Source organism: Bos grunniens, chromosome 3, assembly GCF_055505025.1.
Source record: "Bos grunniens cultivar Pamir isolate PY7600 chromosome 3, Bosgru_T2T1.0, whole genome shotgun sequence".
Classification (NCBI taxonomy): Eukaryota; Metazoa; Chordata; class Mammalia; order Artiodactyla; family Bovidae; genus Bos; species Bos grunniens.
In genome coordinates, this window is record NC_141167.1 from 18,799,427 (window position 1) to 18,827,116 (window position 27,690).

At 50.0% G+C, this 27,690-nt stretch overlaps 1 protein-coding gene across 7 annotated transcripts in view; it reads left to right on the top strand.

Moving 5' to 3' along the window:
* The window catches only part of SZT2 (SZT2 subunit of KICSTOR complex), a 52,780-nt gene that overhangs the window by 1,473 nt on the left and 23,617 nt on the right, over positions 1 to 27,690 (top strand). For 5 of the 7 annotated variants that reach the window (XR_015157496.1, XR_015157499.1, XR_015157503.1 and 2 more), the window contains exons 2-27: positions 10,764 to 10,889; positions 11,191 to 11,364; positions 11,661 to 11,831; positions 15,126 to 15,257; positions 16,017 to 16,158; positions 16,567 to 16,673; positions 20,162 to 20,372; positions 20,554 to 20,724; positions 21,079 to 21,313; positions 21,502 to 21,631; positions 22,555 to 22,697; positions 22,947 to 23,099; positions 23,232 to 23,346; positions 23,556 to 23,773; positions 23,856 to 24,071; positions 24,464 to 24,542; positions 24,740 to 24,834; positions 25,100 to 25,268; positions 25,437 to 25,551; positions 25,667 to 25,780; positions 25,969 to 26,139; positions 26,260 to 26,354; positions 26,591 to 26,714; positions 26,806 to 26,970; positions 27,057 to 27,261; positions 27,556 to 27,671. Coding sequence is in view for 4 of the 7 variants with exons in the window: in XM_086383470.1 (XP_086239596.1) it covers positions 10,764 to 10,889; positions 11,191 to 11,364; positions 11,661 to 11,831; positions 15,126 to 15,257; positions 16,017 to 16,158; positions 16,567 to 16,673; positions 20,162 to 20,372; positions 20,554 to 20,724; positions 21,079 to 21,313; positions 21,502 to 21,631; positions 22,555 to 22,697; positions 22,947 to 23,099; positions 23,232 to 23,346; positions 23,556 to 23,773; positions 23,856 to 24,071; positions 24,464 to 24,542; positions 24,740 to 24,834; positions 25,100 to 25,268; positions 25,437 to 25,551; positions 25,667 to 25,780; positions 25,969 to 26,139; positions 26,260 to 26,354; positions 26,591 to 26,714; positions 26,806 to 26,970; positions 27,057 to 27,261; positions 27,556 to 27,671 (3,892 nt within the window). In the remaining 3 variants the exon portion in view is untranslated. Of the gene's footprint in view, positions 1 to 10,763; positions 10,890 to 11,190; positions 11,365 to 11,660; positions 11,832 to 12,540; positions 14,668 to 15,125; positions 15,258 to 16,016; positions 16,159 to 16,566; positions 16,674 to 20,161; positions 20,373 to 20,553; positions 20,725 to 21,078; positions 21,314 to 21,501; positions 21,632 to 22,554; positions 22,698 to 22,946; positions 23,100 to 23,231; positions 23,347 to 23,555; positions 23,774 to 23,855; positions 24,072 to 24,463; positions 24,543 to 24,739; positions 24,835 to 25,099; positions 25,269 to 25,436; positions 25,552 to 25,666; positions 25,781 to 25,968; positions 26,140 to 26,259; positions 26,355 to 26,590; positions 26,715 to 26,805; positions 26,971 to 27,056; positions 27,262 to 27,555; positions 27,672 to 27,690 lie in introns of those variants that run through there. The other 2 variants (XM_086383496.1, XM_086383487.1) reach the window with 2 other exon arrangements.

Sequence of the window (27,690 nt, forward strand, 5' to 3'; positions counted from 1 at the left end):
AGGGATTTGAAGCATGTTTTGTGGATTAAAATGAGAAGACATGGAGGGATGTTGTGAAATACAACAGACCTTTCATGCATATAGTCTAAAACAGCATTATCCAATGGAAACCCAAGGCAGGCCGTATATGCCAGTTTTCTGGTAGCTGCTTAAAGAGGTTAAAAAAAATAGGTAAAATTAATTTATAATAATATATTTTCTTTAACCCCATATTTCCAAAATAGTGTCATTTCAACATGTGATGAATATTAAAAATTACAAGATATTTAATGTTCTTTTGTACCAAGTCTTTAAAATCCAGAGTGTATTTTACATTTAAGCATATGGCACTTTGTGCTAGCAGTATCGCAAGTGCTCAGTAGCCACAGACGGTAATGGCTACCGTACTGAGCAATGCAAACCTAAAATAACTTGAATCAACACACGTTCCTGGCAGTCTCACTCAGCCACAAGTCCATTTGTTAAATCCTTGATTTGCATTTCTGAAAATCTTACCCCAGAAAGTAAAGGGAATGAAGAGTTCTGCCCCTTGGCAGAAAAGTGACTGACAGAGGTTATTATAATCCCAAGAGAGAAAGATTGAGCCTAGTCAGATTTAAGACGTCATCATTCCTCAGATACTTAAATGATGTGTGCTGTTATGGACTTGGAATTGTGCTAAGTATCAGGGTGGATAGGAAGCAGTGTAAGACACTCCCTATTTTAATGGGGTGAACAAACATTGGATTATGATAATAAGTGCCTCAAAGGAAAAGTACAGAGCGAGTGAATGTTTAACAAGGGTTCTTAACCTAGTTGTTAAGTGAAGTGGGTGGATCCTACAGCCTTCTCAGAGGAATGACATTTAAGCATGGAGGAGTGGAGGGTGGCAGTGAGGAGAGGCGGAATACATTGCAGGCAAAGGGAAATTGACAGTCTGGAGGGAAGGAGGAGGAAAAGGCAATGGCAACCCACTCCAGTACTCTTGCCTGGAGAATCCCATGGATGGAGGAGCCTGGTAGGCTGCAGTCCATGGGGTTGCCAAGAGTCGGACACAACTGAGCGACTTCACTTTCACTTTTCACTTTCATGCATCACTGGAGAAGGAAATGGCAACCCACTCCAGTGTTCTTGCCTGGAGAATCCCAGGGACGGGGGAGCCTGGTGGGCTGCCGTCTGTGGGGTCGCACAGAGTCGGACACGACTGAAGCGACTTAGCAGCAGCAGCAGAGAAGGAGGAGCTGTGAGCCTTCAGAGAACTTAGAGGAAGCAGCTGCTCATGTGGGCTCGGTGACAGAATAGCTAACACAAGTGCTTCCTGAGTTACCATCTAATACTTGGGAAATCCCGGTGAAATCGGCACAGTTATTATCCCTCTTTCACAGGTGAGGAAACTCAGGCACAGAGAGTTTAAGTAACTTCACCAAGGCCTTATTCTAATAAGCAGTGGAACCAGTGTGTGATCTTAGGTGCTCAGACTCAGGGGGAGGTGGGTGAGAGATAAGACTGGTGAAGAAGATCCAGGTTGAAGCCATGCTTGAGGTTCAGACTTTGGCATATGTACAGTGGTTCAAGGGCAGGTGAAAATTCTTGTGGAACTCTGTTAACAGAAAACAGCTCAGGGTTGGAAAAGGCTTCAAGAATAATTTATACCTTAACCACCAAGGGACAGGGGCAACAAACAAAAAACAAATTAATGAGATGGACATGGTTTCCTTCATGCTGGCGTACATAGTGTGCAGCACATGCCTCATGTCTTATTCAGCTTGCTGTCAATGAATGTTCCAGAATGATAGGCTTTCTCTGTCATTGTCTTATTCTCCTGGTTAATTGCCACAGCATCCTTCTGAAATAGACATTCTTATTCACATATTACAGAAGAAACTGAGGCCTGGAAAAACTGACTTGTCCAAGCTCAGTTGGATACCAAGTAGTAGAGCGTATTTGAATCCAGGTCTCTGCCTTCAAAACCCTGCTTTCTTTTTGCCAGACAACTCCAATGTACTTCAAACTCAGGAGGATTCAGTGCTATGCTATGCTATGCTAAGTCACTTCAGTCGTGTCCGACTCTGTGTGACCCCATAGACAGCAGCCACCAGGCTCCCCGTCCCTGGGATTCTCCAGGCAAGAACGCTGGAGTGGGTTGCCATTTCCTTCTCCAATGCATGAAAGTGAAAAGTGAAAGCGAAGTCGCTCAGTCCTGTCCGATTCTTAGCGACCCCATGGACTGCAGCCTACCAGGCTCCTCCATCCATGGGATTTTCCAGGCAAGAGTACTGGAGTGGGTGCCATTGCCTTCTCCGCAGGAGGATTCAGTATCAGGGATTAAATCTCCACGTGAGTGTCAGTGCTGTGAGAACACAGCTAACTCAGGAATTCTCAACCAGTGCAGTGGAAGAGTGACTTGGGGGAGCTCGTGAAGTGTAGACTCCTGAGCCTTCTCACCTCTTAATTCATGTGGTCGCAGGTGGTGCCCAGGTGTCTGCAGTTTAACAAGCACCTCAGGTGGTTCTGATGCCACTGGGTCCTTGGATCACACTTGGAAAAATACCACTCTAGCTGCCTGAATGAATTCTTGAATCTTTTGGTTTCGATAAATTGCATCTTGAAAGTGAAGAAAACTTAGAGCTGATGTTTGTGAAAATGTAGTTGTTGACTTTGAAGGATACATACAAGGGGGAATGTTGCAAGAAGGCTCGAGTTAGGAAATGTTCCTGGTTTCAAGAGTGTGGATTCTGTAAGAACCGATTAATGAACTAGACTTCAGTTTGGCCTTGAAGAGTTAGTCCGTCATTCAAAATAACCTTTGAAACAAGGTGGAGAAACGGAAGCTACACAGTACTCGAATTAAGCAGCTTACTAACAAATAGTCTGAAGAAAGTCTTCTAATGGGACAATGCTTGTCTGTACCCTCCATCTGCTGTATCCCCCTTTTCCTCCTCACTTAGTCAACTCTGTTCAACCTTCAGAGTCACTTTCTCTTAAGACCCACCTCTGAGTCAGGTTACTTTGTTACATGCTCTCATAAAACCACATTCTTATCCTTAGGCACACCTAGTTTGTATTAATATAATAATTAGAGTGATTATCTAACTGGTTTTTTTTTTCATTATAGGGTAAATTCTGTGAGAGCAGAGAATGCCAATTTTTGCTTTCCATCGTATCCTTAGGACCTAGCCCCATGTTGGCACATAGCAGACTCTCCATAAATTTGTTGAGTGACAGATGGATGCATACTCACCTTACCTTTGTCCTCTTTGGACTTGGATAAGGACTTGATGGCATCATGATTGAATCAGCAGGGAAATTTAGCTGTAAAGAGATTTACTAGAAGACAAAACAGCAGCCTAAGCTTCACAATAGAATAATAGGCTGGGTTTATCCAATGTAATAGGACAAATTGAATAATTGTGTGTGTCCAAAAAAAGCCAGCGGCATTAGGACAGAATAGGGGATGTGTCTAAGCAGCAGAAGCAAGGAAGTCATAGAGATCTCTTGGGTCAACAGCATGGTAAAGCTTTCCGCAAAGTAAGTAGAATGTGGGGTACTCTGAATCTGTGCCTTCACCTGGGTCTTGTACTCCATTTTGGCGTCCACATTTTGAGTTGAAAAGTAGACCAGCCAGAGTTCGTTCATGGGCTTGTGATCTAAGATATAAAATAGGAAACTCAAACCATGCTGTTAGAGATGCACTTAAGGAACCTGGAGATGATTATTGTGGAGCAGCAAAGACTCAGAACCATCATCAGATATCTGATAGATTCTCCTTTGGCAGAGGGTCAGATTTTCCCTCTATGGCCTCAGGAGGTAAAACCCAAAGTGATTTACGTATTTTCAAGAGAGCAGATTTCCAGAGCAGGTCAATGTAATATCAAGAAGACAGATTCTGGCTCAGTGTGAAGAAATTTCTAATTCTGCCAACCAAGTGAGGGTGAGCACAAAAAGCTGAAGTGAGTGGCTGTGCAGGACTTCAAAGCAGCAGCACCTTGTTACCATTAACACATGCATTTATGTGGCACTTTTAACTTTACAATGTGCTTTCACCCATCGTTGGGATAGGTGATGATATTTTATAGAGGAGGAAACTAAGGGTCAAGGCCAGAGTCTCAGCTGTCAATACTGTCATTGCATCTAAAACAAATCTATTAAGAGTCTACACCAGAACCACCCCCCCCCATTCCAGAATTGTACAGAAGAACATAATATCAATAAAGAACATACTAGTAGGGGGAAAAAAAAACTTGGTAAAAACAACTTTCATGGAGGCAAAGGAAAAATCCAAACAGTAGTTTTTCGACAAAGCAGATGAGGAAGGATAGGAGTTCTTAAATAGCAAAAGCCAGATGTTGATAAAGGTGAAAAATTTGGAATCACTGGTAAGATACTAAGAACATAGCTTAAAACAGAGAAGAGAGTGAATATAACTTGTCGGAGGTATTTCTCTCATTCATACATTCATTCAACAAATATTCCATCCCTTAGTGTCTTGGCACTGTGCTGGTTGCCAGAGAGACAGCAAAGAACAATACAATGTAGACAGCCCCGCCTCCCCGCGGTGTCTACACTTGTTGGGGAAATCAACATTTAAAAGTATTTTTTACAAATTTTTCAGTATTAACTCTGGTGGGTGCTATGAAGAAATCCAGGCCACTTTGCGAATGCCTAACAAGATACCAAACAGTACAGGGAATCATGGAAAGAAAGGTTCGTTTATTAAGCCCAGAGTGGCCAAGATTTTAGTCCTAGAAGATGAAGTGACCAGGTGTCCCCAACTCTCCTTATGGTGCTGACACATAGACCTGTGCTCTCCCTCCTTTAACCCTGGCCCAGTATGGGCCACAAAACCCTTTCCTGGCTATTTCCTTGCACAGCTGAAACAAACTGGCATTTTAAAAAAAATATATCTTTACTCACCACCAAAGAAGAACAAAAGGAAAATAGCATGGAGACTAGTGTTATGATGACCTCACCTTGAGAAGAGTTGTACTGCCTATGATTGGTTTTAAATGTTGCATTTGCTTTGCTTAGAACATAGAGTGAATTCACTTACTCAGCAAAATTGTATAGCGCATCCTATTGCCAGGCCGTGCACCAGACTCCGGGGATAGAGTGATAAACAGAAAGGGCTGCTGAACTGGGATATCCTTCTTATTCTGATAATTCTGAACCCAACCCAGCCTTTTTCAAGATAAGAACCGTGGCACAGTCAACATGTATACAAGAGAGGTCACTAAGGCCACACAGCCAATCCAGAGGGAGAGGTTGCCTAGTTTGTAAAAGTAACTCATTCTGAGACCAGGGATCAGAGAAAGAGGGCATGTAATTGCCGCTATTTCCTTTCAAGCCAATTAGACCCCGTTTGCCTTTTTAAGAGTTTGGCAATAAGAGCATTCGATTTGATGGGACCTTCTGAGGGGAATGATGGTTAGAAATGATAGGAAATAACTATACCTAATTTCTCTAGCTACCAGAAATCATCCTGCAACCTACTGGTTTTTGTGGTGTTTTCTTAAGCATCCTTGACACCTTTTTTTTTTTTTGGTTACTTTGGACTTCCCTGGTGACTCAGACGATAAAAGAGTCTGCCCACAGTGTGGGAGACCTGAGTTCGACTCTTAGATTGGGAAGGTCTCCTGTAGAAGGAAATGGCAACCCACTGCAATACTCTTGCCTAGAGTATCCCATGGATGGAGGAGCCTGGCGGGCTACAGTCCATGGAGTCACAAAGAGTTGGAGACACTGAGCGACTTCACTTCTCTTCCCTACTTTGATTAATCATCAGTTCTTGTCCATCTTAATATAAAGATTCCTTAAAGTGCAACTGAGCTCACTTGTCTTAAAGGTTAGTTCAACTGACTTTTCCCAAGACCGTCAGTGAAAGGCAGTGGTGGTTTTACATTCTAGTACAGCTCCTTGTCTCAGCAGGGAACAGGCTCAAACACTCACAGAATGGCTACTTTGAGTAGCTGTGCTGTAGGCCATTGTCATCTCCCCTGGTTATTAGGAGAGCTTTCTAAATCCTGTGGTAGCCAGGGGGGGATTCTTTTAAATTCAGATACAATAATACTGCCCTGCTGAAAAAAGATTTAGGTAGCTTGACCTAATTCTTAGATAAAATCCAGACTCCTAGCCAGGGCCTACCTCAGGCCCATGCAGGATAACAGTATAACAGTGGTATTTCCCAAAGTGTGATTTTAGACAGTATAGAGACAACACAGAGTAATACTGAATCGCATCACATTGATGTTTAAATTGTCTTTTTGAATTATGTCACAGCATCCTTTATAAACCTCCATCATGTTCCTTCTTGTAACCATTTTAAAACTTTTCTGCTCCTAAGCCCCAGTTTGATCCATATGTTAAGCTCAGTAGATGGGCTTTCAGCTCATCAGGCATGGGCTTGACTTCTGACCCTGTGCCTACAAATTCTAGACCACTAGACCATTCAGGTATGACCTAAATCAAATCACTTACAATTATACAGTGGAGGTGACAAATAGATTCAAGGGATTAGATCTGATAGAGTGCCTGAGGAACTATGGATGGAAATTCATGACATTGTACAGAAGGCAATGATCAAGACCATCCCCAAGGAAAAGAAATGCAAAAAGGCAAAATGGTTGTCTGAAGAGGCCTTACAAATAGCTGAGAAAAGAAGAGAAGCTAAAGGCAAAGAACAGGAAAGATATACCCAATACCCACCTGAATGCAGAGTTCCAAAGAATAGCAAGGAGAGATAAGAAAGCCTTGCTCAGTGATCAATGCAAAGAAGTAGGGGAAAACAATAGAATGGGAAAGACTAGAGATCTCTTCAAGAAAATTAGATACCAAGGGAACATTTCATGCAAAGATGGGCACAGTAAAGGACAGAAATGGTGTGTACTTAACAGAAGCAGAAGATATTAAGAGAGGTGGCAAGAATACACAGAAGAACTGTACAAAAAAGATCTTCATGACCCAGATAATCATGATGGTGTGATCACTGACCTAGAGCCAGACATCCTGGAATGTGAAGTCAAGTGGGCCTTAGAAAGCATCACTATGAACAAAGCTAGTGGAGGTGATGGAATTCCAACTGAGCTATTTCAAATCCTAGAAGATGATGCTGTGAAAGTGCTGCACTCAATATGCCAGCAAATTTGGAAAACTTAGCAACGGCCACAGGACTGGAAAAGATCGGTTTTCATTCCAATTCCAAAGAAAGGCAATGCCAAAGAATGTTCAAACTACTGCACAATTGCGCTCATCTCACATGCTAGCAAAGTAATGCTCAAAATTCTCCAAGCCAAGCTTCAATAGTATGTGAACCATGAACTTCCAGATGTTCAGGGTGGATTTAGGAAAAGCAGAGGAACCAGAGATCAAATTGCCAACATCCATTGGATCATTGAAAAAGCAAGAGAGTTGTAGAAAAACATCTGCTTTATTGACTATGCCAAAGCCTTTGACTGTGTGGATCACAACAAACTGTGGAAAATTCTGAAAGAGATGGGAATAGCAGACCACCTGACCTCCCTCCTGAGAAATCTGTATGCAGGTCAAGAAGCAACAGTTAGAACTGGGCATGGAACAGCAGACTGGTTTCAAATAGGGAAAGGAGTATGTCAAGGCTGTATGTTGTCACCCTGCTTATTTAACTTATATGCAGAGTACATAATGCAAAATGCTGGGCTGGGTAAAGCACAAGCTGGAATCAAGATTGCCAGGAGAAATGTCAATAACCTCAGATATGCAGATGACACCACCCTTATGGCAGAAAGCAAAGAAGATCTAAAGAGCCTCTTAATGAAAGTCAAAAAGCTAGCTTGAAGCTCAACATTCAAAAAACTAAGATCATGGCATCCGGTCCCATCACTTTATGGCAAATAGATGGGGAAACAATGGAAACAGTGAGAGACTACTTTTTTGGGGTTCCAAAATCACTGCAGATGGTGACCATAGCCATGAAATTAAAAGATGCTTGCTCCTTGGAAGAAAAGCTATGACCAACCTATACAGCATACTAAAAAGCAGAGACATTACTTTGCTGACAAAGGTCTGACAAAAGTCAAAGCTAGGGTTTTTCCAGTAGTCATATATGGATGTGAGAGTTGGACTATAAAGAAAGCTGAGCACTGAAGAATTGATGCTTTTGAACTGTGGTGCTGGAGAAGACTCTTGAAAGTCCCTTGGACTGCAAGGAGATCCAACCAGTCAACCCTAAAGAAAATTCTGAATATTCATTGGAAGGACTGATGCTGAAACTCCAATACTTTGGCCACCTGATGCGAAGAACTGACTCATTGGAAGAGACCCTGATGCTTGGAAAGATTGAAGGCAGGAGGAGAAGGGGACGACAGAGAATGAGATGGTTGGATGGCATCACTGACTTGATGGACGGGAGTTTGAGCAAGCTCCGGGAGTTGGTGATGGACAGGGAAGCCTGGCATGCTGCAGCCCATGGGGTCGCAAAGAGGTGGACACGACTGAACGACTGAACTGAACTACAAATTCTGCTAAGCCGCCTAACTTTTTTGGATCTCCACTTAACTTCTGTTAAATGTTTTGTGTGAAGACTGAATGTGGTTACGTAGGTAAAGGGCCTAGTGTTGAGCCTGGTCATAATCTGTAGTAGTTAACTTCTATTGTGTTCTAACTAAGTGCCACGCACTCTGCTGACGACTTCATAGACATAGTTTTCCTTCATCCGCAGAACAGCGCAATTCAATTGGTATTAGGATTGGTGCTGGTAAATCTAATACCAGTACTATCTTCATTTTATAGATGAGGACACTAAGACTTATATAGGTTAAGTACCTTTTCCACAATCTCACTGCTAATAGGAGGCTGAATTGGGATTCAAACCCAGGCTGTCCGAATCTGAAGTTCTTATACTTAACCTCTCCAGTGTTCTATTGAATGTATTTTAGGTACTCAATAAATATGTGTTTCTTCCCTCTTCCTACTCCTACTCTCATCCCTGCCATTTTCCAGCGTCCCTTTCTGTATCTCTTTCCCCAAACTTTAAACTTTTTATTTTGTATTGGGATATAGCTGATTAAAAATGTTGTGGTAATTCCAGGTGAACAGTGAAAGCACTCAGCCATATACTTGTACGTGTATCCGTTGCTTCTGTATCTCTTTATGCTTGCCTTCTGTCTTGGAGAGAAAGGTCTTTCTTCATCATTAGTCGTTGCATCTCTGCTCTCCAAACTCTTCTCCAGCATCAGATATCCATCATTATTGCTTTTCCAGGACTTTTTCCATCTCTTCTCCATGGGTATTTCCCCATTATTGGAGAAAAAAAAAAATCTTCATTTCAACATCCCATTTCTCAACAGGATATCACTGACTTCTGCTCACTTCCTCGTAGCCTGGCATTTCCCCCCTCACTAGGAACATGGGAAGAGAAATTTGCAGTTTGTCTAAGTAGGAGAGGAGAGTAAGCTTTTCATCTGAGGCAAGAGTAAGGGAGTAAAGGATGTTACTGATAAGGGTTAATCTTGAGGAAACATTGAAGAGTTCAGGCCAGCTGACCCTTATTTCTCTGCAAAACTGTAGGCAGGTTCATCTGCTGGGACCACGGGAGTAGGCAGATTGTAAAACCTGAGGGGACTAAGGAAGGGTTGCTGAGCAGGAAAAGGTGAGATGATTGGTGACGTTCTCTAGAAGTGGCACCACTGGCAAGGTGGGAAGCTTCTTTCCATCAGAGTGTACAGCCGGTGCAGTGTATGTGTGGATAAGGAAGAAAGTTAAATTCATCCTAAGTCAAGAGTTGGCTGGGCTTTTGTCGCGACAGGTGAGGACACAGGCAACGGAACAGATGGTCGTTAGGACACAGTTGAACTGACTGCCTGTGAGGCAACGGAAGGAAGGAACTGGAGCGTTGACAGCTGAGAAGGATGGGGAGGGAGACTGTGACCCACAGAAGTTGGGCTTTGAGGTCTTCAGTAGGCTTGCCATTCACCCAGTGAAGAGCTCTCACTCCCTGCTGTTGTCAAGACTTAGTAGGAGGAACTGCCGGGCATTATTGAGTGTCTGTTCTGTTTTAAGCGATTTGCTAAGCACAGGGACACAAAAATAGAGCAAGATGCAATCCCTGCCCTCAAAGAACTTAGAGTTTATAGGAGAAACTCACATATCCATTGAAGTGTACAAAGGTCACTTGATCTGCATAGATGTCTTTAGAGGAGAAATGGGAACCAAGAGATGAGAATTGAATCCTTGGGAAGCCCATTGCACTGAAGTGGGGGTAACCATTTCACCTCTGCTGCCTCGCCTCTCGGTAATGGATTCCGAGCTTTTTGGACAAGTTACTTGCACTGTGATCTATATGTACTGGCAACTAGTGGATTTTAAAAAAATACTTATTTGGCTGTGCCAGGTCTCAGTTGTGGCCACACGAATCTTTAGTTGCAGCATGTGAACCCTTAGTTGAGACACATGGGATCCAGTTCCCTGCGTGCATGCTGAGTCACTTCAGTCATGCCCAATTCTTTGTGACCCCATGAACCGTAGCCCACCAGGCTCCTCTGTCCATGGGATTCTCCCAGCAAGGATACTGGAGAGGGTTGCAATGTCCTCCTCCAGGGGATCTTCCTGACCCAGGGATCAAACCTGTGTCTCCTGCATTGCAGGCAGATTCTTTACCCATGGAGCCACCTGGCAAGCCCCTAGTTTCCTGACCAGGGATCAGACCCAGGCCGCCTGCTTGGGGAGCATGGAGTCTTAGCTGCTGTACCACCAGGGAAGTCCCTGGGACTAGTGAGTTTTTATAGATTTTTAAAATATCTCTTTATCTCTAGGTGGAAGAAGCTGGGCAGGTGTTCCTGTTGATGAAAAAGGATTATCGAATCTCCCGAAATGTTCGCCTGGCTTGGTTCCTCAATCACCTGCACCAGACTGTGCAGGCCACACCCCAAGAGACGCTGGTGAGGCCCAGAAGCATGCGCAACGTGAGGGCTGACCCCGAGGATCTGGTTTTTTTTTAGGAGACTGCTGGAAACAGGAGGGGAGACTAACTCTTGAGGGGTCCAATTCGAGGAGGGGCAAGTGACCTTGCCCACAAAATTTCACAGGGGAAATTTTGTCTAGTCATTTTTCCAGCTTGGAGAAGTACTTGGTTGGGTTGCGGGAGGTAGAGCCAGTGGTGTGTCATTTTGGGTCTGGAAGTCAGGTCCTGGAGAGAAAGGGGCGACTTCCCTGACTCTTCCCTCTTCTCTCCATCATCAGCTTCAGTCTGAGCAGGAGCTGGAAGTCCTCAGTGTCCTGCCTCCTGGGTGGCAGCCAGATGAGCCGGTGGTCCCCAGGCCCTTCCTCCTTGTACCATCCACCCGGGTCACCTTCCTGGCCTGGCAGTATCGGTTTGTCATTGAGCTGGACCTCAGCCCATCTACCGGCATTGTGGTAAGGGGCTGGTTGAGGGGAGGCAGTGGGAAGAAAGGATTGGGTAGGAAGTGAGAAGTAAGAAGAGGTAGCCTGAGATAAGTGAAGAATGATCCCACAGTGGTACCACGGTGAAAAGGAGACAGGTGTGTGAAGGAATGGTGGGTGTTTGAAGACAGAGCCCGTCCCATCTGTGCACTGTGTTGGGGGGTATGATCAACCTTAAGAATCTCAACCCCAGAAGCTGCTTATATCTGCCTTCTGCTCAGGGCTGTGTTTGGTTACCCTTGAGAGACCTTTCTTTGCATTGCCCTCAGGATGATTCCACAGGGGAGATCTTGTTTGATGAAGTTTTCCATGCCCTCTCCCGCTGCCTAGGCGGGCTGCTCCGGCCCTTCCGAGTGCCTGGATCTTGTATCGACTTCCAGCCTGAGATCTACGTCACTATCCAGGCCTACTCCTCCATCATTGGCCTGCAGTCCCATCAGGTATTGCATCCTCTCTCCATGTCTGTATCCTCAGACCTCATTTTGGGTAGTCCACTGACCAAGTCCTTATCCTGTCTCTACTCTCCATGCCCAAAGTCCCCAGCCCTCCTCAAACCTATTCCTAGTCATCTCTGCAAGTCTCTCTCCTCTTTAAAAGTGTCTGTTGCTCTGGCCTTAAAGGGCCTTCCCACAAGCATCAGGTGCGTTGGCACTGACTGGACAAATGCCTCTCTCATGGCTCCTGTCAGCCTCTGGTTCTGCTCCTGGACGTCTCTTCTCTCCCCTGCCCCTTTTAGTTCCATCGGAAGACTTGATACTGTCCTAACTCCTTGCACTGCCTCTAGGAGATGGTCTTTTGGCACAGTTTTGTGGTTTTGAAATATAACAAAGACCCAGAAACATAATTTCTTCCAAGGAGAGAGGAGGGTCATTTTTCTTCTGAGCCCTGCGAGCTGTCGGGTGTTAATGCTGACCATACAGATAATTACAGGCTTATCAGACACCCAGACAGGCTATCAGAAGGCACTCCTTTTGGAGAATGGCCAAGTCTGTTACTGGAATATCTGTTTTGGGCTTAGATAAGTATTGGCCCAGTTTCCCCTCATCTGCTTGTAACCACCCTTAACTCATTGGTAGGGGCTTACCCTGAAACTGTTCCTGATGGCTGCATTGTCAGCTTAGCTATCAAACTGGCTTTGAGAGAGGAGGATGCAAGAAACAGCATCTGAGGAGCTGAAATATGCATATGGCATTGGGTACATGCCTGGGTCCCAGCCCTCTACCCAGGATTAAAGTATTCTCCTAGTGCTGGTGTTAGGACTGTTGGTGGTGGACTACATCCCCAGGCAGAGATCAGGCTTTGCAGGTACTCATGGTCAAGGTGAGAAAAGTTTAGATGTTAGGTAATCACTCAACACTTGGTTCACTTTGATAAACAGTTAGTGAAGCCCAATCGATGCCAGGCCTGGGCTAGGTCCTGGATGAATCAGACCCTGTTCCTGTCCTACTGGGAGGGGTTGAGAGCTTAGTGGGGTAGACAGATATTGAAAGAGATCATTTCAGTTGAAAGTGATAAGGGCACTGATAAGTTATGACTCAGGTGCTGTGGGAGCACCCAGCCAGCCTGGAGTAGCAGCAGGAGAGACTTTTGGACCAAGACATTTGAACTGAGTCTTGAAGGATGAATTGATGTTAATTATTGAAAACAGAGGAAATGGGCTTTCCAGGCAGAGAGGCCAGCAGAAGCAAAGACATAGAGCTGTGAAACTGTGCTGTCAGTCACTGGGGTTCTAGGGAGCCACATGTTACTCAGCTGGCCACAATGAAGATTGAGTGATGGGAGGGTTAGGAGGGTGGTAAAGGGGAGACTAGAGAGAGAAGCGGGGGCAGAATTAGGAAACGCCTTGGATGTCATGGCTAAGAACTTGCACTTTATTCTACAGGGGAGTTTGGTGGTAAAGAGCATCTGTATCTGCAGATGCCTCATGTGCTTCCTGGCTGTACCCCTTCCCAGCTATGTGTTCTTATGCAAGTTACTTAACCTCTCTGTGCATCTGGGTCTTTTCTCCAAAATGGGGATGTCACCAATATTGCATGGTTACTGAATTAATACATATCAAGCATTTGTTAATAAAACAATGCCTGTCACACAGAAAACGTGCAAATGTTAGCTACTGAAATTATTAGTCACAGGTAGTAGAGAACTCTTGGAGGTTTGGAATGTCAGTGACAGGATCAGATGTGTACATTAGGAAGATGACACTTGTTTGTGGCCAATGAGAAGAATTGCAGGCAAATTCTGGACTAGGGAGAACAGGCGGAAGATTATTGCAGCATGGCAGAGGAGGTGAGTTCTGAACAAGGACAACCACTGTGGAGAAGATGAGGACTGAGAGCTTAGGTAAGCCTCCAGGGCCACTTGTTACTAAGTCAGCTAAGAAGTGAGGCAACTTCCTCAAGATGCATCCTGCTGTTTTTCAAAACAAAAAGTTGTCACGTTTATACTATATGCCCTTTGAAGGAGATTTGGAAAATATATAAAATATTTTTTTTAAAAACCTACAGAACTTGCTCATAATAAACCTCTCAGAAATAGCTATTTTTGACATGTTATGGAATGTCTTTCTTCTCTTTGAGTATGCGTTTATTTCCCTCATCACCTCTACTCAGTCCAGAGACAGAAGAAATATCAGGCTTATTCCAAACACCCAGTGGTACCCCTGCTTTTTTAACATATGATATGGGCATTTTTTCCACATCACTAAATATTTTTGGAAAGCGCAGTTTTAAATGACTGCCTCTCTTAATATTTTATCGTGTTTTTGTCATTATATATTTAGCCAGACTTTTGTTGTTGGATCCTTAGGTTGACTCAGTTTTCACTCTTCTGAACAATACAGCTCTGAACATTTTGCTCATCTTTTCACAGCCCCAGTTCCCAGTCTTCCTCTCCTCAGTCAGGCCTTTAGTCGTCCTAAGTCCCGCTCTGCCCTCTTCTGGCTGTCCCCACGCACTGGCCCAGTTCTGAATGGAGAGTGAAGCAGTAGCTGTTGGGTGGGAGGGCAGGGGTTGGGGAGAAGTGGGCAGATTGTAGGAGTCTGATGAGAACAGGGAGAGAGGAGAGATCCCAAGGCCACCACAGGGGCTGCCAGGTCTGTATCAAATTTTTAGGATGGGAGAACTTACTCACGTTGAAAGTAGAAGGAAGGAAACCCCATGGAGAGAGAACCAAGATGTTAGACAAAAGATCCAAGATTAGATGGAGATATTAGCTTTGGGGAGAAAAAAGAGGAAGAGGAATCTTCTTCAGAGCCTGAAAGGAAGAACAAGAACACAGGTAGATCCAAATGCCTGGCAAATGCTGAGGGCGTTTTCGGTGGGTCAGAGAGTAGTCACCCTGAAGGTTAGGGTGAGTGGGGAGTTCCTGTTGACTGGTTTCCTTTCTCTGTGAAAATGGTGGGTGGGAGTTATCTGCTAAGGGTAAAGAGAAGGAAGGAACACTCATTGGGGGAATAAGATTCTAAGCTTAAGAAATAGAAAAGATCCAGAGCAGCTTGGTGTGCAATGCTTGGAAATCAACAAGAATAAGAAAGTATGAGTCAAATTCCTGGCCAGATAGGGCAGCTTGTAGACGATGTCCTGGAGGCCAAGATGGAGGAAACTGGAAGACGTTAGTGGCGCCCACATGCGCGAGCTTGGGGCAGCCCAGTATGGCAAATAAATAGGGAGGCCAGAGGGGTACTGCCCGGCGTCCCCCTGCCCTTCATGTCTCGCTCTTGCCCTTGTGCTTCTCAGGTGCTGGTCCAGGGCTGCCTTTTGGACCCTTCCCAGCAGGAGGTGTTCTTGCAGCAGGTGTATGCGCAGCTCTGTCTCTTTGAGGATAAGGTGGCCACCATGCTACAGCAGCAGTATGACCCCCAGAACCAGGTATGTGGGAGAGAAAGCAGGTAGAGGCCACTTAGAAGGAAGAGCTGTTAAGGGACAGAGGAAGGACAAGCCAAATGTCATAGAGGGAAGAGACAGCAGGAAAAAAGGGCTAAAAGCCAGGGGCAGAGGGCGCCAAGGAAAGAAGTGCCAGTGAGTGCACACAGCAGGTCCCTGTTGGAAGAGGGCTTATTAGACTCCCCAAGACACACACTGCTGCTGGGAGAAAATGTGGAGGCTGTTTGCTTGTGTTTTTTCAGTCCTGAATCTTCTCCCCCAGTGGATCTGAGAAGGTGATCATGGGTGACTTTGATTTCCACTATTTTGTATAATCTGGGATAAAGCTGCTTGGGTTCACCACAGTGCACTCTCTTGTTCTTTTAGATATCTGAGAAGTAGCCAGGCAGATGGCAGGTCTGTGTGTCTGAAGACTTAATCTGATTGATGTATTAATATATATCGTAATGGCAATGGAAGAATATGTAAAGGGGGCCTTACTGGCAAAAGGTGGGGAAGGCCTGCTCCAGGCCAGTGAGGTGCTTCACCTGGTGCTGGACGCCCTGCTCATCTGAGGATCAGCCTCCAAGCACACAGCCGGGGAAGGAGCACAGTCAGGACTTGGCCACACAGTGGGGGAACTGGAGGGCTCATGGGATTAGGCCTGTCTGGCCTGGGCAATGCTAGACTATCAATTCTGGCTTTGCTGTGGATGGGGTGGCAGCGCCATCTGTCCCATTCAGTCTTTTCTGTAACTTGGGCCAGACCGAGGACCAGTCCCCAGACTCAGGGGAGCCCTCAGGCCGGAAAGTGGGCGTTTCCATGGTGACAGCTGATCTTGGACTGGTCAGTATGATTCGTCAGGGCATCCTGGCACTGCAGCTGCTGCCCTCCAACTCCAGTGCAGGTCAGTAGGAGGAATGTTGGTGAGATTGGGGAAAGGGGGATACAGGAAGGGTGGGTGGTATTATCAGCAAAGATAGAAGTTCCAAAGGATTGGTGGGCCGCAGGGAAGTGCGTCTGTTTCCTTGTTTGTGAAAGGTAAGTGTTCAGTAGTGTGTATCTCGAGTACCCCCAGCTCTGACAACCAGCAGGGACCCTGGTGGGAAGGAACAGAGCTCCAAGATCACCTCTTGGGAGGAGTTTGGGACCCAGCTCTCAAGAGGTTGGAGCAGGAGGGAAGGGGAGAAGGAAAGGTATTGGAGGATTATAAAACACAGTGGTTGGTGGACACTGAGGTCCTTTCCCTTCGGCGCCTCCCTGTGACTCTGATCTGGAGGGACCCCAGGTCTGAGTCTGATGCTTCCTGCTCCAGGTATCATTGTGATCACGGATGGAGTGACCAGCGTCCCCGATGTTGCTGTCTGTGAGACGCTGCTGAACCAGCTTCGCAGTGGCACTGTGGCCTGTTCTTTTGTGCAGGTAAGGACTTTCTGGGAAGGAGGATTGGAAAGTATCACACCTTACCAGGTGGAATGTGGCTGGTTACTTTCTTGTAGGCAGTGGTTTCCCAGGTAAAGCCAATAGCATAGTTCTGGAGGGATGGGGGGGATGGGGAGGGAGCATCATGTCTAGAACAGGATAGTAAATTGATGGGAGAGGATTCTCATCTTTGTTCTTTCCTTAGGATGTGAAAGACAGCATGTTATAGTAAGAAGAATCCAGAATTTGCTGTCTGGCAGTCAGTTCCAGTCCCACCTCCCTCATTAGATTAGTTATTCCTGTTGCAGTTGCAAGGGTCAGAAAACCCAGCTCAAACTAGCTTAAGCAGAGGAGGGAGTGCATATATTCAGGGACCTGCAGCCAGTTTGGATTGACAGGCTATAGGATAGAAGGCAGAGAGCTGTGGAAAGTGAGGCTAGAGGGTAGGCATAGGCCAGAGCATGGAAAGGCGCTTCTGCTGTGTTAGAGGAGTTCCAGCATAATTGTGTGGGTGATGCTGATAGAGGGAACGAAAGTCACTTACTGGGTTTATGTTTTATAAATGTCACTCATTGCTGGGGGAGGGACAAGAGTGGAGGCGAGGAGGCTGTTAATTGCAGTGGTCAGGTGAGAGGATCAGGACTTAAACTAGGGGAATTCAGGGTAAGAGAGAATGGGGGTTAGCATTAAGGAAATGAAGGGGCGGCATCAACATGACTTATGATTAGCGAGGGGGGAGGGGTGAACAAGAAAGAGGGGCTAAGGGTGTCTCCAAGTTTCTGACTTCACTGATGACTGGGAGCCAGCAGAGTCAACAGAGCAGCAGCTGGGGTAGAGTGCGGACAGTACGATGAGGCCAGGCGTGTGCACATTGTTCCAGGGGGCTCTGTGTCACCTTTGGAGTCAGGCATGCCTGGCCGGAATCCTGGCTCCACTTACTGGCTGTGTGATGTGGACACATCATTTCACTTCTTGGGTGGATTCATTTGTAAACGGAGATTGTAACAGTACCTTCCTCAGTGGGTGAGGTGATGCATTTGAAGGGTTTAGCATAGTGCAGAATTGCATAGTGAATGACTGCTATTCGTAGCCGTTAGCAGTCGGACATGTAGCTCAGACACTCAGGAGTCCACACTAACTGAGAGGGAGTTAGGATTTGGGCAGCCTACACACGGCATTTGAGAATAGATAAGCGTCCCCAAAGAACCTGGGGGCTAAGACCGTTCATAGAGAGGGGGCCCAGCAAAGAATGAAGAGGAAATAATCAGACAAAAACCAGAAGGCTCTGGTGTCAAGAATTTCAGGGTTTGGGGGGAAAAAGGAGTACTTCACAGCATGAGGCAATAGAGAGATCTTGTACAATGAGGAATGAAAAGTGCCCTTTGGGTTTGGCAATTAGGTTATGGAAATTTTTTTCGAGGCTACTACAGTCAAGAGGCGGTGAGAGAAATGATTGCAGTGTGTGGAAGAGTGGATAGAAGGGAAGGATGTAGAGACAAGGGACATGTGGAATCTGGTTGTTCAGAACAAGGGAGGAGCAAGCGTGCTCGAGAGAGAGAACGGCAGCCTGAGGGGAGGACAGTGTGGAAAGAGAGGGCTGTTCTGATTTGTGTTTTAAGCTAGAGACTTCATGTTTCCAAAGGGCCATGGTGGAGCAGAGTTTGAAAATAAAGGAAAGGAAGCTGAAGTTCCTAAATTAACAGGAGGGAGGTGGCTCAAAAAATAAATTGAGGGATTCTTGGAGCAGAAGAGTGTCCTTGCTTCTCTGAGACTAGGATAGAAGTGAAGACATGTGCTGTGAGAGAGGGAGGCAGAGCTGAGGAGGAGGAATGACGCTGAAGACCAGCCTGAAGGACCAGCTGCATTGGGTGTCATACGTTTTGGTGTGGCGCCACCCTACACAACTGTGCAGTTTTTCTTCCATTTGGGATCCAACCAGTCCATCCTAAAGGAGGCCATCCCGGGTGTTCATTGGAAGACTGATGCTGAGGCTGAAACTCCAATACTTTGGCCACCTCATGCGAAGAGTTGACTCATTGGAAAAGACCCTGATGCTGGGAGGGATTGGGGGCAGGAGAAGAAGGGGACGACAGAGGATGAGATGGCTGGATGGCATCACCAACTTGATGAACATGAGTTTGGGTGAACTCTGGGAGTTGGTGATGGACAGGGAGGCCTGGCGTGCTGCGATTCATGGTGTTGCAAAGAGTCGGACACGACTGAGAGACTGAACTGAACTGAAGATCTCATTTGGGATCTGAGTATAGAGCTTGTGATCTTAGTTGGGGTTTCCAGGTGGAAGCAGAAAAATGGTGAGGAGGGCCTGGGAGTTAAGAATGTTGCATAAGAAGTTGTTTGAACATGTGGTCCAGGCTAGGTTGTAAAAAGAGGCCCAGGAGGACGTGGATAGATTTGAAAAGAGCAAAGGTTCAAGGCCTGGGAGTCTTAATGGGATCAGAGAGCAGCAGGAGGAGGAGGATGAAAGGAACTTAAAAATGGGACAGAGTTATTTGTAATCAGGGATGTGGCAATTGAGTTCACAAAGAGGAAGTAGTTCCAGGTGAAGCCAGGGGCCAGTGTGTAGCTAGGGGGCAGGTGAGTGGAATAAAGTTCCTGGAGATGAGGGTTAAGGAGCTGAGTGGCCAGGAAATTGAATGAACCATCTGTAGGTGTCCCCATCTCTGATCCCTAAAGCCTGATGATCTGAGGTAGAGCTGATGGAATAATAATAATAATAGAAATAACTTGCACAGTAAATGTAATACAGTTGAATCATCCTGAAACCATCCCCCTCAACCCTGGTTCATGGGATAATCATCTTCCATGAAATTGGTCGCTGGTGCCAAAAAGGCTGGGGACTACTAAATTCTAGAGTATACCTGCAAAGGACCAAGTAGTAAGCATTTCAGCTTTGTGGGCCGTATGGTTGTCCCAGCTACTCAGCTGTGCTCTCGTAGCCTGAAAGCAGGCATGGACAGTAGGAAGATGAATGGGCGTGCTGTGTTCCAATAAAAGTTTATTTACAAAAATAGATGCTAGACTAGAGTTGACTGCAGGTTGTATGTGGTTTGCTAGTCTCTGATCTATAGGTTTAGTGCTCAAACTACGGTCCACAGACCAGCAGCCTTGGCATTGCCAGGGAGCTTGTTAGAAATGCAAAATCTCAGGCTCCCACCCCAGACCTCAGGTGCTTTGTGTGCACCCTGAAGTTTGAGAAGCACCCTGTCAGACACTGCAGTCTTAAGATGATGATAGGAATTTGGTGAGCCATTGGCCAAAATCTTAGTGAATGGGGTCAGGCTGGTATTTGATGTGGGGTGAGAGGGGTGTGGCCAGCTGGCGTTGGCTTCAGACAGAAGGGCTCAGGGAAGGAAAGCTGCCGCTGTGCGGGCCAGGGATGGGAGCTGCCACCCAGCCCAGTCTCTTCTTGCACCACCTTCTCCGTTGCCTCTCCTGGAGCTAGGTCTCTACTTGCTCACTTTCTTCAGGTGGGAGGAGTTTACTCTTATGACTGCAGTTTTGGCCACGTACCCAACGTGGAATTGATGAAGTTTATCGCCATGGCAACATTCGGCTCCTACCTGTCCACTTGTCCTGAGCCCGAACCAGGCAACCTGGGTCTGACTGTCTACCACCGGGCATTTCTCCTCTACTCCTTCCTGCGCAGCGGGGAAGCCCTGAACCCTGAATATTACTGCGGTGAGGGGCAGACTGGGGCAGGTGTGGGAACCGGGGGATCCTAGTGTGGACCCAGAGATGATACAGGGATCTGTCTAGGGCTCGAGTCCCCGGGCAGTGTAACTGGGCTGGTGACTTCACCCTGTTCTCCTCCATCAGCTGACAGGTAACACTGTCCCCTGCCCCTCCCCTCGGCCCCTAGGCTCTCAGCACCGCCTGTTTAATGAGCACCTGGTCTCCGCAAGCAGCAACCCTGCCTTGGCCCTGCGCCGGAAAAAGCACACTGAGAAGGAGGTTCCCGCTGACTTGGTCAGCACCGTGTCTGTGCGGCTTCGAGAGGGCTACAGCGTCCGAGAGGTCACACTGGCCAAAGGTAAGGTCTAGGCCCTGCTGTATCCCACACGTCTAAACAGAGCAGGAGACCCCCGTGTACCATGCATGGCAGACTCTGCCTGTCAGTTGAGCTGGGCTTCTCTTCGCATTTAGCTTCCCAGTTTCATCTCCTTCTGTTCCAGGTGAGTCAGCTGAGAGTGGTGTAGTGTCCTGGACTTAGCTTGTTTTCAGATTTTGCCTGCGAACTTCAGTTTGTGTCTGTTGGCGGGCTCTTGGCCTGCACTCTGTGGAACCAGGCTTGGAACCTTTGGCCAGGCTAGAGTTGCATGCTGTAGGTGGAGGTTGCGGACAGGACCCAGTCCCAGGCCCTCCTCCCCTCCTGCTTCCCCTGAAGGTGGGTCCCAGCTGGAGGTGAAGCTGGTGCTGCTGTGGAAACACAACATGCGCATTGAGTACGTGGCTACTGCACCCTGGCCCCTGGAGCCTGAGGGCCCTCGAGGCACCCGGGTGGAAGTGACAATGGAAGGTGGTTATGACATCCTGCATGACGTGTCCTGCGCGCTGAGACAACCCATTCGCTCGCTGTATCGGACCCACGTTATCCGGCGGTTCTGGAACACGCTGCAGAGGTAAGCAGGGTCGCCGCTCAGTTGACGGAGGCCCCACTCACTGTGTGGAGGGGCGGAGGTGTGAAAGCGGGGCTGGAGAGAGTCACCCTGAGCACTCGGGCTTGTGTCCAGACTCCCACGTGCCCCGGGGCTCCCCTCCCCTGACTCCCCAGAGGCCGGGGAGGCTCAGGGTGGCCCTTGCTGTGCAGCATTAACCAGACGGACCAGATGCTCGCCCACCTGCAGTCCTTCTCCTCCGTCCCGGAACACTTCACGCTGCCCGACAGCACCAAGAGTGGAGTGCCTCTCTTCTACATCCCACCTGGCTCCACCACCCCGGTGAGGGGGCCCTGACGCGTGTTCTCCCTGTCCTGTGCTCTCCCTCTGGAGCCCAGAACCACGTTCATTTTCCTCACCTCTCAAATCTGAGGCCCCCAAACCAGGACCCTGAACTTTAGCCGTCAGAGCCCCCTCCTCCCCACCCCCACCCCCCGCCCCAGGGGAGGAAAGAGTCTCTAGAGAAAGCTGACCCTCCACGGATCACTGGAGTCCAGGGTCAAGAGTAGCAGAATGCCTCAGAAGTGGTCTCCCAGCCAGCTACAAGCCCTTTCGCCATCTCCACACGCTCCCTCCAGCCTGCCCCGCACTTCCCGCCAACCACGACTGCTGTGCTTCTCAAGGACTGTGGCTCCGTTTGTCTTTTGCCTTCTCCACACTTGGCCCCAGCTGTCAGCCTAGCACTGAGGGGCTGGGGGCTTATTCTACCCTCATGAGGGTATGAATCATACCCTCTTCCTGAGGTCCTGCCATCACTCAGAGGCTTTCCCCCAAAGTCAGTGATGGAAGTTCCATCCTGTGTCTGGATTCAGCTTTAAGAGGCCACGCTGCCTGTCCCTGGGCCCATTTGTCTTAATCTAGCCAGTGGTCCCCAACCTTTCTGGCACCAGGGACTGGTTTTGTGGGACAATTTTTCCACAGACTGGGGTTTGAGGGAGTCGTTTTGGAATGATTCAAGTGCACTACATTTATTGCGCGTTTTATTTCTTACTATTATTTCAACATTTCCAGCTCAGACCCTTAGGCATGAGATTCTAGAGGCTGGGGGCCCCTGACCTAGCCTTCCTATTGGAAGCAGTTTCTGCCTCTGTCCCAGGTGGGGCTGAAGGTTCCTTTAGCCCTACACCACTGCCGCCTCTGACCCCCCCCGCCACCCCAGGCTCTGATGCCCTGCAGAGGTCATTCATGACCTCTTCGTGCCCCAGGTGCTGTCGCTTCAGCACAGTGGCTCCGACTCCTCCCATGCCCAGTTTGCTGCCTACTGGAAGCCGGTGCTGTCCATGGATGCGAACTCGTGGCAGCGCTGGCTGCACATGCATCGCCTGGTGCTCGTCCTGGAGCACGACACGTGGGTATCCCTGGTCGGGCCACAGCTGGGGTGGAGGAGCGGGGCACGGGAGGGACGCGGAGTGATGGGGAAGGGAGGCAGTGGATGAGCCCGTACCGACTTGGCCAAGGAAAGCTCCAGCTGTCCTAGCCCTCCTGCTCTTGAGCCTCCAGACCCTCAGACAGGGCCTGGAAGAGAGAAGTAGCAGCCTGTCCCCCTCCCCCAGCCTGGGGCCGGGCCGGCTGACCTCACCGCACACCCTCTCCCCAGGCCCATCCCCAAGCACCTGCACACCCCGGGCAGCAACGGCCGATACAGCACCGTCCAGTGCAGGATCTCGCACTCCTCGCTGACCTCCCTGCTCCGTGACTGGAGCAGCTTCGTGCTAGTTGAGGGCTATTCCTATGTGAAGCTGCTCTCCAGGTGGGCGCGGTGATGTCCCCTCCTCCCCCCATCCCGTGTCTCTTCCTCTCACCCCAGACCCTCTCCCTCCTTCCTCCTAAACCCATCTTCTCCCAGCCGAGGGCTGCTCACGGACCCTCCATTTCTCCCCAGTGCCCCAGACCAGCCCCCCTCCTCCTTCTACATGGTCCGCATCATCTCCAAGGCCCCGTGCATGGTGCTCCGCCTGGGTTTCCTCATCGGCACACCAGCACAGGCTCGGCACAAGGTGAGCGGGGCCCCAGCTCACTCTCCGACCCACAAGCCCTAGAGTGTCAACAGGCTCCTTCTCCCCAGTACTCCCAGGGGCCAGTCGAAGGAGGAGCCCCCCAGACCAATAAGCCATGCGGCACCAGGCTCTCCCGCCTCGTCTGTGGACCCCTTCTGCATGTCCATAGCAGATGGGAGCAGGAGGTTGTGATCACAGTTTCCCCTCAGATTGTGTCGGACTTGCGGGAAGAAATCCTGCGCCTGCGTTTCCCCCACCGGGTTCAAAGCAAGGAGCCAACACCCAAGGTGAAACGAAAAGGGCTGGGGGGCACCGGTGGAGGCAACTCTCCCTCCAAGTCCCCCCCAACGCTGGGGCCACAGCAGGCCCTGTCTGACCGGCCCTGCCTTGTGGTCCTGCATAAGCCACTGGACAAGCTGCTCATCAGGTTGGTAGAGAGGGTGAGGACAGGCCAGGAACATGAGCTGGGCATGAGTAGAGGTCAATTGGGAATTGCCCTTGTTGCCCAGGTATGAGAAGCTGCCCCTGGACTACCGGGCACCCTTCTTGCTGACCCTGGAGCCACCGGGGCCACTGCCCTTGGTGTCGGGCCGCTCAGCCTCTTCTAGCCTGGCATCACTGTCCCGCTACCTGTACCACCAGCGCTGGCTCTGGAGCGTCCCGTCAGGACTGGCCCCTGCGCTGCCGCTCAGCGCCATCGCCCAGCTCCTTTCCATCCTCACTGAGTACGTCACTCAACCTACCGGGCTACGGGGGGCAGGGAGGGAGCAAGCATCAATGCTGGGCTTGGATGCTGGCAGAAAGCCTAAGCCAGACATGGTCCCTCTCTCTGCCCTCATCTCTGAGGCCCCAGCTCTGCAGAAGAGCCAGCACAGAGCTGGCACGCTGCTCCCCTGCCCACCATCTTTCCCCACAACTTGGTGACTTTGGCCCCTAGTTCTCATTGGACCTGCTGCCCCTAAAGGACCAGTGGTTTGAACAGGGCCACCAGCAGACAAGTCTGCCTGGATGGCCACTGGAAAGTGGGCGTCTTAAGTGGCATCAGAAGCCAGGGGTTGTATGCTGAATGTCTCTCCCCATCTCATCCCATCCCACTGCTGCTTCTCTGGGGCCTCAGAGTTCGGCTCTCGGAAGGGTTCCATTTCGCCTGCAGTGGGGAAGGCATCATCACCATGGTCCTGGAGCTCCCGATTCAGGTACGTGCCATCCCTCACATCCCACCAAGGTCCATCGTCATCTCAGGGCTACTCACCTCTGAGCGGGTTCGGCGCTGATGGAAACACTGCCTCACTGGGACCCTGTGGCCTGAGGCCAATCCCAGGAGTGTGGCGAGGGGCCTAAAGTTCTGAAGGCCAGGGCTGGGGTGGGTCTAAACTCTCCCCTCCTGTCTCAGAACGAGCCCCCGGGGCAGGCTGTGGCCGAGGAGAGGCACACGTGCGTGGTCCAGTACATCCTCTTCCCGCCTCATTCAACCTCCACCAAGGACAGGTGAGGCCCGACCCCCGGAGCCACTTTGCTCCAGTTCCCCTTCCCCCTACTGCGCCCTGAAGGTCTGTCTCCCAACCTTGAAAGTCAGGGCAGGGGATACTGTCTTTAGACGCTTCATGGGGCAGATACAGTGACAGAAGGCCGTGTGTGAATTGTGGCTGTCCCGTGAGCCCTGGCCTTCCCACCCTCTGTGGACCAACTCCTGACCAGGTGGTGGTGGGTTGGACTCTCCTTTCTTCCAGGCTTAGAGTCCTTCCTCCTTTAGCTTCTCAACAGATGATGACAACGATGTGGAGGTGGAGGCCCTGGAGGGGGACTCGGAACTCAACCTGGTCACCGAGGTGTGGGTGGAGCCACAGCATGGACGGGTGGGACCCGGCCCTGAGAGCTGGAGGCACCTCCAGGACTTGACGTACTGTGAGATCCCTCGAGCTGTGAGTGGCCTCGGAGGACCCCACCGCTCCCTAGTCCCCTGGGAGTAGCACAGCCTGATGGCTTCCTGGTCCCTCTCAGTCTCTGTGTTCTGAATGTCTGTGTTGGTGGGGCTTCCTTGAGAGCTGGAAGCTGGGGTTCACCCCTGCCCTCTGCTACTCCTCCCCTAGCTCCACCCTCGGGACGCTGCCTGCATAGGCTCCATGCTGAGCTTCGAGTACCTGATACAGCTCTGCCAGAGCAAGGAGTGGAGTCCCCTGCCCCTGGAGCCAAGGGTCTCTGCCGGTCAGTGGGGAGGGGCCTCTGGGCAGGAGCAGGGGAGGAGTGGGGAGAAGCCAGCTGCAGACGGGAACTCCAGGCCTCCCTGCACTCGTCTCCCCCACCCTCACTGCCCTCCCAGGATTGGACCAGGGAAGAGACGCCTGCGTCCACGAGATCCCTTTCCGTTTTGACCTCATGGGACTGTTGCCTCAGTGCCAGCAGCTCCAGATGTTCTTCCTCCTGCTTTCCAGAGGTGGGTGAACCTTGTGCCTAGAGAGCCGGCCAGCCAAGGGGTATTAGAGCACAGAAAGCAGATGAGTCTGCGAAGGAGCAGAGGGTGTCAGGGGCGGCGGCTGCAGGAGGGCCGGGCTGGCCGGGGCGGAGCCGGGGGCGCTGGGCAGCAGGAGGCCCTGGGTGCTGAGTGGAGTGTGTGTTGGGCAGAGCCAGAGGGCGTCCCTCCTGCCGAGGGGCCCTGTCCCGCCAATGACATGGTGCTGTGCCTGCTGCATGGCTGCCTGGGCCAGGAGCTGAGTGACCGGGAGCTCCCGCTGCCCGCCGCCGACCAGGCGGCCTTCCTGCGCGAGGTGCTTCGGCGGACCCGCCACAGTCCAGGTGAGCCCCCGCCTCTTTCCAGGCACCAGACTCTACAGAGCGGTTCCCGGCTGGGTTCTGGCCTCCCGTTTCCTGCATCTCAGAGCTCTGCTCTCCCATCCACCTCTACCTTCATTGTAGGTCCAGAGGGGCCACCAGTGGGGGACCCTGGGATCCTAAAGGATCAAGCAGGCAGCAGCGCCCAGGCCATCGGAGACCCCGGTCTTCCCAACCTGGTCAGCACTGGTGCATCGGGCCTTTCATCATGGTGACCTCCTGCCGTCCCCACATGTTCCTCCCCAGCTTTCTAAGTCTGGGCAGGCTCAGTGCCGCCCGCCACTGACAGGGTGCCGTCGTTCCTCTTGGTCGCCAGTGTTGCAAGCTGTCCCTGAGCGTGGAGTCTCGGGCAGAGGAAGGAAGTGGGCACTGGGTGGTCCCTTCAGGCGGCTCTGATTTTGCTTCTCTTGTACAGAGTCCAGGCCCTCCTGAAACTCCCGGGCCCGTCAGCTCTGCCCAGCCCCCTCAGTGGCGCTGCTATGCAAGGCTTGTGACCCCCCAGCATGTTTTTCTGACTTTCCTCCCCGCGACCTTCTCAGGTACTGACTGTTGACCTCTCCCACGCATCCCCTCAGCTCCCTCACTGGCCCGCCAGGCGGCTCTGAGTTATGTCTCACTTTTCTTCTGCAGATGTCCTACATCTGGCTTCATATGGCCTAGAGGGACCCCCTCAAGAGGAGATGAGGCCTAAGTTTGAAGATTGGAACGGGGCCCCCAGCCCGAAAGATCTGGCGGGAACTGGGGTCACGGTGACAAAGTCCCAGGTCCCCACCCTCAGTGTCACCCCAGCCAGTGGTAAGTCTGCTGACTCTTAAGTCAGCTAAGCAGCAGCGGGAACGGGAACAGAGGGCTGGATGCCATGGGCTACCTCTTGCCCACAGACAGTGCCCAGAATCCAGGAGAGCTGAGCCCACCCTTCCGTCAGGACGTACCAGCTTACCCTGGGCGCCAGGCTTCACAGACAGAGGGTGCAGATGGGCCCTGGACCCGGTGTCCTGTCTACATCTATAGCTGTTCTCTGGAAGCATTGAGGGAGCAGATGATTGGCATGCAGCCCCCTCAGCCACCCCGAGATCTCGTCTTCCGGTGAGTGCCCTCTGTGTTGACCTGGGTCCTTTCCCCGCCCCCAGCCAACCACGGCCCCCAGCCATGGCTCAAGGGGAGAGACACACAAGTTGATGATCAGTGTCAGGAGCTCAGCTTCTTGGCCATGTCCTGCCTGCCCAGTGCTAGACTTCCTTCAGTGCATCAGCTGAAGTCTCTGGGCCATCACTGCCTTTGGTAGGGACCTAGGGACAATCCACTGGAAGGTGGGGATGGTTGAGTGTGGGCTGTCACTGAGGGGAGCTGGCCAAGCCCTCTCTTTCCTTCCCTTCCTAGGACTCAGTTCCTCGACCAGCCTTCCCTCTCCTCAGCCTGGATGGAGCCCAGGCACAAGGGGGCAGCCAGCCACTGTGCCTTGCTACAGGAGCACGCACAGCGATGCTACGTCCGCGGTGAGCGTGACGCCGCGGC